The sequence below is a fragment of the Leguminivora glycinivorella genome, chromosome Z (assembly GCF_023078275.1).
Source record: "Leguminivora glycinivorella isolate SPB_JAAS2020 chromosome Z, LegGlyc_1.1, whole genome shotgun sequence".
In the NCBI taxonomy this organism is placed as follows: domain Eukaryota; kingdom Metazoa; phylum Arthropoda; class Insecta; order Lepidoptera; family Tortricidae; genus Leguminivora; species Leguminivora glycinivorella.
The window spans coordinates 40,775,978-40,787,177 of NC_062998.1; the positions used below are offsets into that span (position 1 = coordinate 40,775,978).

Here is an 11,200-nt window from a genome sequence, read left to right on the forward strand (position 1 = left end):
AAATACAAAAATGTACAAATGGCGGACTTAATGCCAAAAGGCATTCTCTACCAGTCAACCATAGGGCCAAACAGAGATTCAATACAAATGGTGCAGAGAGAAAACAAAAAGGTGATTTACTAAGAAGAAAAGCAAACTATATATATATACATATACAGCATATACTACACATACTTTTACATAAATAGATATTTACAATAAATATTTTAAATATTACATATAATACATACAATGAAATACATATAATATTGATGGATTTTATTCGAATTCTTGTTTTAGCAAGTGCTTGCGTAACAAACGCTTAAATGAAAACTTACTTGGAGCTTGTCTGATATACAAAGGGAGTGAATTCCAAAGGCGACTAGCCTGAACGGCGAAAGAATTTGTCATAAAGCCAGTGCGATGCGGAGGTATGGTTAGTTTGAGAGTGCGGGATGTACGCAACTCGCATCCCAGGCGAGGAGCATCAAATGAGAATTTACTGTTTAGGTATCTAGGAGCAGAAGGCTCGAACAGGATGGAATATAGAATACAGAGGATTCGGAAAGATCTTCGGCGACGTATAGAAAGCCAATGGAACTTCTTACGGTAAAAAGAGACATGGTCGTATTTACGAAGTCCGAATATAAATCTGATGCAATTATTTAGGAGACGGTCTAATTTGTTGAGTAATTCTTGAGTGATATTGGTAGTGCACACATCCCCATAATCAATTATTGGTAACACTAAGGATTGCACTAACATCTTTTTCGTATTAACAGGCAAAAAGTTTTTAAATCTATAGAGGGTTCTAAGTGTTCCTATAACTTTGCGATTTACGTCAGACAGCTGACCAAGCCAGGAAAGGTTGGCATCAAAAACTAGACCAAGATTCTTGACTCTACTGCTCAGTGGTATTACCGCGTCTTCGAAAGTAACCGGAGCGACAGATACGGAGCTTAACCTAGACAGTTGCTGTTGGCTACCCAAAATTATGGCTTGGCATTTAGCAGGATTGATGGAAATACCAAAGCAAGCAGACCACTCAGCAATGTAATCTAAGTCGGCGTTTATTAATAAGATGGCTGTATTCACATCATCCACATTAGCCTGAGCGTACAACTGGAGGTCGTCTGCATATAAATGGTAAGAGCTTTGAATCTCGGCGGTAATAAGATTTATAAAGATAGAAAATAGGAAGGGCGAGAGAATACCGCCTTGAGGTATACCAGCACTCAGTTCAGAACAGTCAGAAAACGAGTGGCCGGCACGGACAGCCTGGATTCGATTGGACAGATATGAGAAAAACCACCTGGTCGCATCTGAAGAAACCCGAAAATGTTTGAGAGTAGCCAAAAGTAGGTCATGGTCTACCGCATTAAAAGCATTGGAGAAGTCTATCAGCACCAGCACCGTAACTTTGGAAGATTCCATGCCGAACCTAATGTCCTCGGATATCTTAAGTAGCGCAGTGGTAGTGCTGTGTCCACTTCGAAAACCAGACTGCAGCGGTGAAAGTAGGCTGTTACCGTAAATAAATTTTGAGATTGTTTATGGGCTGCCGCCTCTAAAATTTTGGACAGAAATGGAAGAATAGATATTGGACGAAAGTGGTTGAGTGAAATCGGATTATTAATTTTGGGCAGTGGAATAATAAAGGCTTTCCGCCTTATTTTCAGACTATCACCACGCCCACGCAAATGGTTATAACACTTTTTACAGATTTGAAAGTATTAGAGAGTATTTTCGTGTCAAGAAATAAAAATTGAATGATTGTACCGTGTTTTGCTCGATGGTGCCGGGGTTATTTTCTATACATAGTTATTAATTGTATCTTCACTCTCCATACCAGGGATCGGATACCGATATTTTTTTCGGAATGGTTCCGTACGTTACGTTGACCCTAAACCGTTATTTTAGGGTTCCTGGTTCCATAAACCGGTATTCTTTTTTGTCCAGTGAACAATCGTTTATGATTTCTTTAAAGAACGGTTTTAGTTAGGAACTTAAAACTTTGTAAAAAGATAGTAAATAAAAGTAGAAGAAAAGTAATTTCAGCTTTTTTCGATTTTCGTCCTTTTAGTGGGTGAAAAACGGGATGGTAGTTTGTATGGGAATCCAATTTTATTTTTACTTAGGAACTTAAGACTTGGTGAAAAGATAGTAAATAGAAGTAGAAGAAAAGTGATTTCAGCTTTTTTCGATTTTCGTCCTTTTAGTGGGTTAAAAAAGGGATGGCAGTTTGTATGGGGACCAAATTTTATTCTGAGTTAAGAACTTGAAACTTGGTAAAAAGATAATAAATACTAATTGAAGAAAATATTTTCAGCGTTTTTCGATTTTCGTCTCCATAGGGGGTTAAAAAGGGGATGAGAGTTTGTATGAGGATCAAATTTTTATTTCAGTTAGGAACTTGAAACTCTGTGAAAAGATAATAAATATAAATAAGAGAAAAGTAATTTCAGCGTTTTCCATAATTGCATTTATAAAGTGTACAAGAGATAAAATTAAACTACTAATCATACAAGCTTTCATTCCCTTTTTATCCCTGATAGTTGAACAGCATCGGCGCCAACACAGAGCCCTGGGGGAGGCCATTGTTCAGCTTACGTTTCCTGCTTCTATTGTTTCCCAAGAAAACTTCGAAAGTCCTTTCAGCCAGCATGTTGGAGATGAGGTCCACCACTTCTCTACTGGGGATTGTAGACATCAGCTTTTTAATAAGACCGTGCCTCCAAACTGTGTCGTAGGCTGCCGTAAGGTCTATAAAAACCGTAGTTGATTTAAGGCGTTTTTGAAATCCGACTTCTAGGTGATTAGTGAACTAAAACCTGATCAACACAGTTCCGGCCCTTCCTAAAGCCGGCTTGCTCGGGTGGAGTGACAGCTTCTATAAAAGGTTCAATGCGGCCTAGAAGAAGGCGTTCTAATAGCTTGTGAGAACAACTTAGAAGAGCAATAGGCCGATAGCTCTCAGCAAGGTTTTCAGGCTTTCCTGGTTTGGGCACGGCTATTACTTTTGCCAACTTAAACTGTTTAGGTAGGTCATTGTTTTTTAAGATATTGGAGAAGAAGGTTGAGAACCAGCTGACAGCGATGGGCCCCATGTGCTTCAAGAACTCATTAAATATGTTGTCAGGGCCAGCGGCTTTGTTATTTTTGAGCTGTTTAATAGCATTCGTAACTTCCTCGACAGTGAAAGGTCCAGCAAGCTCATGGTTTCTTGGGGAGTTTTGCTTGAGAGCTGTGAGTTCTTTCTTAACTTTCTTCGTGAAGGTTTTATCACTTTTGGCTCTAGTTAACTCAACCATTCTGGTGGCTATGGCATCTGGGTTAACACATGCACTGTCTCTGTTGTTACTGTGCTTTCCCGTTAGGCTGTTTATGATCCTCCAAGCTTTTCTGCTAGACTGTTTGAAGTCCATTTGGTCAACCGCAGTTTCCCACTTTGCTTTTCGGCTCTCATCCAGGGAGGCGAGAAGTTCAGCGCCAGTGCGATGGTTCCCCGTTTTTCGGTACTCTTTATATAGGGTTTCGCTTTCCCCACTCCATCCAGGTATGTATTCTTTTCGGTAACCCCGTGGTATAGACGCCTTTGCAGACTTTATGATTAGTTTGCAGATGTTACCATAGTTGGAGGCTACAGGGTCCAAGTTAGCAGAAGATATGCTAAGGTCTAAGTGCTCCTTGTATTTCTGCCAGTCCGCTCGGGCAAAGTTCCACCGTGGTAGCGGCATGGAGTTTTGGAGAGGGATTTTGAGACCAATCTCCAAACACACGGGTCTGTGTTGACTGTTCGGAAAGTTAGACAGTACCGAGCGACTACAAGGGAGTGGGTGATCGAGGTAGTCTTTGGACACAAATGACATCGCGCTCGTTTCACAGAGTAAAGATTTTGAATCTGGAGCCCAAACTTTGACATCGGACTTAAAATCTCTGTCGGCATATTTTAGAGCATGGCGACTTATACCTAGCCAAAGTAAGACTGAAGTTTCCTGTTTTCATCTTTACAACCAGATGGCCAAATATCGTCCAACTGTATACCTGGACAACGAAGTACTGAAGTACAACCCTTGCCCGAAATACCTAGGTGTTACGTTGGACAGGTCCCTGACCTATAGGGAACATTTGACCAAGCTTTCACAAAAGGTTTCAACTAGAAACAACCTTCTCCATAAACTCTGTGGGACCAGTTGGGGAGCTTCGGCGGATTGCTTGCGCACATCAGGCATCGCGCTTGTGTACTCTGCGGCGGAGTACTGTGCTCCGGTGTGGCTTGGTAGTGCACATACCAACAAAGTTGATGTCAAGCTGCACGAGACCATGCGCTGCATCTCCGGCACTGTCAAATCCACTCCGGTTCACTGGCTGCCAGTTTTAAGCCACCTCCGACGCACGCAGGCTTTGAAGAGAGAAGTGGACAAAATAAATAAAAACCCAAACTTACCCGTCCACAGAGAATTCTGCCACCCCCCTCAACAGCGTTTGGCTTCTCGAAACCCACCCTATGCTAAAGCGCCAAGCCTAAGCAACTTCAATATCTCCGACAGGTGGAAAGCTGAATGGTCTAGTGCTACGGCAGAAAAAGACAACCTCTATCCTTCAGATCCGACGAGAAAACCAAGAGGGTTTCATCTTCCGCGTAACACCTGGTGTCGCCTGAATAGATTGAGAAGTGGGCATGGCCGCTGCAATTACTGGCAACATAAGTGGGGCTGGAAGGACTCTCCCCTCTGCGAGTGTGGCGAAGAAGAGCAAACCACTGACCACATATTCCGGCGCTGCCCCCTCCACTCTTATCCTGGCCCAGCTGAGGATCTAAATGCCCTGACACCCGATGCAGTTTCCTGGCTTAATGATCTCAAAGCTGTACTCTGATTGCCTGAACATGCATGCCATACGATTAAATAAATAAATATCCCTGATAGGGACTGTAAATTGAAAATCGCTAAAATTACTTTTCTTCTATTTGTATTTATTATCTATTCACCAAGTTTCAAGTTCCTTACCCAAAAATATAAGTGACTCAAAAAGAACGGTTCGTGGGAACGTCATTGAAATGGTTTTTATATTCCAAGAATTTGAACGAGCCCGGTGCGTCGGCATTGACAAAGGAAAATTCTCGCTACCTATGAAGACGGGCGTCTCGGAACACATAATATTGGTTTTAAATTCTGTTTTTTTTTCGAATACTGGTAACCGAAAAATTCTGTTCGTTCATTTAAACGTTACTGAAATAAACCGTTCTTTTAGAGAACGAAATAACCGTAACCTAAATTATTTTGTTCGCACTGAACGAAATTTATTACAGTTTACGAACAATATCCAATTACGAACAATATAACTACCAGGGTTCCTATCCCTGGTCCAAACCATCTCAACATGCCTTTCTCAATTTGTGTTACTATACTCGTATAACTGAGCAAATATTTAAAGTTTCATGGTAGGTTCAGGCTCTAATTTAGTGACCTAAATTTATCGGGGCCCCCTTCTCCATCGCAAAACCATTGTTTGGCACCTGGCTCGGGCCCTGTGGGCCGGGCCTACTGGGGAATTCAAAAAGTAGTTGAGATGTTTGTTTGATTGTCGCAGAGAGCGTCCGCGAGGCGAGCTCGCGGCCCGCGCCGGTGGACAGCGAGGCGGTCCGGCGCGCGTTCCGCGAGCACATGCGCACGATGGCGCGCAGCCGCGCCTCCAACTCCGAGGACTACGACCCGCTGCGGTACGCCTCCGCGGCGCGCTTCCTCAACTCCTCCGAGTGAGTATATCTTGACAAACATCCTGATTGCTATACTTATTCACCGATACCATCAACATTTTCAACTCCATTTTTAGACAGAAGGAAAAAAGGCAATGGTTTGAAAATTGTTATGCATGTCTTTACCTGAATAATCTCCTCTTATAATTATCGAAGAGAAACACGATGTATAATGTGTGGGCCAATATCAATAGCTACCATCCTAGCCTATTCCATCCTATCTAGATCTGTGTACCACCATATAATAAAACTAATTATATATTGACTTAAACCAACACTATTCTCACACATATTATTAAATTAAAACGGGACAATCGCGTAGCACTTAAGGTGTTGTTACACGGGCAACACAATTGCCAGCAATTCACATACCATTGCCGCGTTTGCTCCATAGTTAGTTGGTGCGTATTGAACAAACGCCGCAATGCTATGTGAATGACTGGCAGTTGTGTTGCCCGTGTAACAGCACCATTACACTTACTAAACTATAAAATACATCCCAAATTTCTTGCTTTCTGTTGCATGCATGGACTAATGCTGAGATAGAAGTAAACTCGCATTTGACGGGTTTTTCAATCACATAATCCACAATATACCTACCTATATGTATTGTACTTCACTAATTAATAGTATTTCCATACTACAATACTAAAAGGTAGAAAGATTTATTTTGTTTTCATTTCAGTATTTAACCATAATTTTTTTATTGCAGCACAAAGAAAGAGCCGAAAACAGAGGATAAATCTTAAATGTACTCTCCGTGCACTCGTTCGTCGCAGCCTACGCCTGCCTCGTTCTCCCAACATTAAGTTGAACATTTCCTACTCACACTGTATGCGAGTGTTGTTTTACTTAGACTGAATCCAATTTAGCATTCTAAATTTTAACACGACCACTTGAATGGGATCTAAATTTCAGGAGTCTTCTTCTGTTTAAAAGCTACTGTATGCATATATGCCTGTACTATTATTGTCTTGGTATTTTTTTTTAATATACTCAAATAATTTAAGTTGATGACAATGTCCGACAAGCCGCACAACCGGTGTATTGACCTTTGAGAAAATATAAGTTTAATTTACCGAAACTAATTTATTCTAATTTACTGCATGTAAAATAACTAACTTGTTTCAAATACTTGTCGTATTGTCACAATGTCGTGTAAACGTTATGTTTAAGGATAGAGACAATTTTAAATATATCTGTTAGAAAATAATAACATTTAATAGACTCTCCATTTATCAAGTGTTACATTAACTAGCTTTACACAATATTTAATTGTTACAGTTTGTAGCTGAATGTAAGTTGTGTAGGCATCCAATACAATATTGTTTTCGAACCTCCATTAGCATTACTGTTCTGTCTGTCTGTAAGTCTGAGTTTTTTTATAAATTATGAACGCCAAAGTTTTTACATTTGAAATATCAGGTCAAATACTATACATTTTATTTTCTACTCGACCTTACATACTCGTATACTGTTAATATTTTTGTTTGAAAGAATACGCCAGATATTCTTTTTTTCTTTTTTTAATTGAGGTTTTAACATTTTATTTAATATTAGTGCGTCTGATCGTTTACTTGAAATAAAATGACTAATTACAGAACAGAAACACTTAATTTTAACCATTTCGTTTTACCCAGTATGCTAATAAAATGTTTTTAAAAGATATTTTGAATTCAAAGTGAAATAGTTATAATAGTTAGTACGTGCAGAGCAGTAGTCCAGGTGGGCGTGGAGTGCCGACCTGCGCAGACCCATGCTCATGTTTGTTACTTGGTGCTGAGTCAGGACGATACAGGAGACCAATACTTGTTGAAACATGTGTCATGAGACTGATGTACTCTTGTATATATACTTATGCAAGCATTAGTTTGGTTACATTATAGCCTACTAGTCGGTATACACGATATTGATAAACATTTTGGAATATCAATTATTTTACAACGAGAATAAAAGCCACTATTTGACATGTTCTCACACATTGAAGCTATTTTACACACATTATTCCGCCTGATCGTTCTACGAACCAATACTGTGAACGACGTAGGGCCAGTTGTATCAACCACAGTTAACAGACACATTAACGTAAACGTCACACAGCAGAGCTCTGTGGAACTTCCCGTACAATAAAGCGAACGCTTGACAGAAAGTTTAGTGCAACCACGAAATATATAATAGTACAAGTACAGAAGGCTCACTCCTTTGATGTTCACAAAATGCCACCATTCTAAATTCTTACCTACATTACATACACACATCTGCACCCGACATTGAGTTACTTGTGCACCCGACATTGAGTTCTAATGCGCCGCGCGAAGGTCGTCACCACTGAATAGGCCGCGAACTCGCATGTACTTGTAGCGCGGCGATATTAGAATCGCGTAGTGAGCCGCCCCTGGTGTAACACCGACCCTTCAGTGACTTAAATTTCGTTACCTTTTAAAGGACATGACGAACTATTCTGGCAGGCATCGGTCGATAATGTAACCAAATTGTAACTGCTACTTAGCGATAACGTTTAGTGCAATTTTATTATTCACATAGCCTTTAATCAGCTTTTTGATCCATCACATACAGTATTGATGTTTAGCTAAATACTAACAATAAAATTAAATGTTATCAGTGTTATCAAATAGCAGTCATTTATTCGCCTATTCGTTTGTAAGGAGGTGCAAGCGCGGATTATTACCAGTGCTCGGAAAGGGTGAGCTATTTGCCTTATAATGCCAGACAAGCACGTACCTAGATACTAGAAAGACAGAGGATGTTGAGTCAAACGCATACAGAATAAAAATGCAAACGAGCGTAGCGACCGCGAATTTGTTTCCATATTATTAACACGATTTGGGAATATGTGATTATGTAATCATACAGAGAAAGGACAAGTTGGGATAGTTATCTGTCAGCGCCACATGTTAAATTAGTAGGAAAATAGCTCACACTCGCCGACCTCAGATTATAACTTTTTCGATAGCAATAGTATTTAATGATTCAGATTGTAATAATTGTCTTCTCTCTTAGTGTTGTACCGTGTATTCAAGAGTCACATAAAAAAAAATCTGAATTAAACTTTACGATTTTGTGTGATAGTCCGTGTATGAATGCACAGAAACAGTTAATTTGCTGTTTTTTTTTGACTATGTGATGTTTAAGGTAGTGGGTGTATTTTAAGTTCACAGGATAAAATTATAGGCGTTGATGTAATTAATGTGGCGTTAGATAAATATAATTAATGATTACGGTAATACATTTTGTTTTATTTTATTCGAGTATTCATTACACTTCCATTTATTTTTAGTACATACTTACGGTGCTACTTTATCGCACTAGTGAGAGATGTGCCTATATAGAAAATGGCATAATTGTACTGAAAAACGTCGTACAATACACGTGCGAAGAGGAAAATCGTAACTCTTGTCGATTTAAGACTCCCCTTCGGTTGTATTCAAATTAATCATCACAAATTTAAAACTCCCCCTTTCTGCAATCGTATCACATTCTAGCAAATAAAGATACCTGTTTGATTGATTGATATAACGAGTGCGCACACACATAGTGATCTAAACCGCGGGGCAAGTCCATCGGGCGATTGTTCACTCTGGTGCACCGTCGCCGTCACACGCTTGTTGTCCTCAATTTATGGTAAATAGCCCCGCCCCGTACACACAGAGCGAGGCAATGCGCTCACGCGGCAAGCGTGCCATATAGGCGTGTCTCGGCCGAGGCACGTCTACGTTGGACATTTGCCGCGTGAGCGCATTGCCTCGCTCTGTGTGGACCCGGCTATTTAGGAAAATTGTACGCTTAAAGGGAAACTCTTGTTCAGCAATATGATCATCACCTCTTTAAATATTGTTGGGTAAAAAAGTACAGCTTATATAACAAAAAATATTAACATTTGTACATTTGCTATGTTTGTGTGAACGAAAACTAACACAACGATAGGAAAAGTTCTTTTGGATGTTCCTGAGTACTATCTTGTGCTCACTGTACCATTTGTCGCTCGAGGTCGCAGGTTTACGATCGGCCGCTCGCATTTTCACGGTCGACCGACATACGAGTATACACGTCACCCAGCAGGTAACAACGCTCCTGTCTCGCACATTCTTATCTAACTTATCTTTAGCAATTATGTATAAGTGTGTGTGTGTTTATTCCCGCACGCGTTTTAAAAAGTATCACTTTGCGTTTAGTATAATGAGCATTTTTGGACATGGTTTTTAGGGTTCCGTAGTTAATACAACTAAGTACCTACACGAGAGTTGAACTTTTAATTAGACTTTTATCATAATAGTACATTACATCAGAGGCCGGGAAAATGACGATTTCCGGCCAAGTGGGTATATACGGCCGAGCGAGCGTGCGAGCGAGGCCGGATAGGGATACGAGGCCGGGAATCCGTTTTCACGCCGAGGCATGTATAGTGCTTTTCTCAAACATACTCGTACAATGAAATAAAAAAAAATGCTCTAAAGGACAATATTTTATAAAAAAAAGTTACTTTGCAGGCCTAGGCCTAAAAATAAAATTCATAGCTTAAAATTAATCTTGCACCACATATAAACTTTCATTTTTTTATTTCCTTAGAAGTAAAATTTTTTAAAGTCGCTTATTACGTCAAGTATACAATATACACGTAGCTTAATGTAGAAAATTCAAGTTTTTAGCTTTTATAGACCCGGAATATTTCAATTCTACTAATGCTCATATCGAAACTTTAAGTCGGTCTGGCGGATGGTTGGGTCCATCCGATTGGTCTGGCTGCTTACAAACGGTCTAGTTACAGGTCCCTGCGTATCATATATCATAATCAGGCTTGAGAAAATGAGGTAAGTTAGAGTCGTTTTTTGCCAACTTTGTCGCGTCTGGTAAAAGTTATGGCCGGCGGAAACGGTCTGGCATTGATGATAACCAATTTCTAACAACGTGCTCTAACACATATATAAAAATCAGCCTTGAGAATTTAAGGAAAGTAAGCACTTTTTTTTTCACCTTCATCACTTGATAGCAAAAAATTGGCCGATGGGCCGAACTAGAAAATATGCACACATTAACCGCCGATATGAACTCTACATTGTCTCAAAGTTTCATCCTTGAGAATTTGAGGAAGGTCTGGCGGGCCTGGGCTCTGGGTCTATAGTTACATAGACACTAGGGCTTGCAATATCGGACGATTTTCAATTCCGGAACTAGTTCCGGAATTGGACAATTTTTTTTCGTTTTGTTTTCTGGTGGATTTCTGATGAAATAATACAATTTTAAATTATAATTTATTATTAATCGACGTTTAAGACAATAACTCCGTACCTAAAAGGCATATAACACTGCAATTTTCATTTTATTAATTTTACAGGAAAGCCCATTTTGTGTCAAAATCGGTCTTGCTAAGTATTTCGAACAACAACAAACGATACAAACGAGGTTTTAGTGCCAGTTTTGTGATAGTAGTTAACATTAAAGTAA

The 11,200-nt window shown here is 39.7% G+C and overlaps 1 protein-coding gene across 2 annotated transcripts in view; it reads left to right on the forward strand.

The window, feature by feature from the left end:
• LOC125240761 (large proline-rich protein bag6-A) overlaps positions 1–8,982 on the forward strand; it is a 51,132-nt gene extending 42,150 nt beyond the window's left edge. For both annotated transcript variants that reach the window (XM_048148823.1, XM_048148824.1), the window contains exons 22-23: positions 5,572–5,737; positions 6,450–8,982. In XM_048148823.1, coding sequence (XP_048004780.1) covers positions 5,572–5,737; positions 6,450–6,486 — 203 coding nt within the window. In that variant the 3' untranslated portion in view covers positions 6,487–8,982. The remainder of the gene's footprint in view (positions 1–5,571; positions 5,738–6,449) is intronic.
• Positions 8,983–11,200: the final 2,218 nt, after the last annotated feature.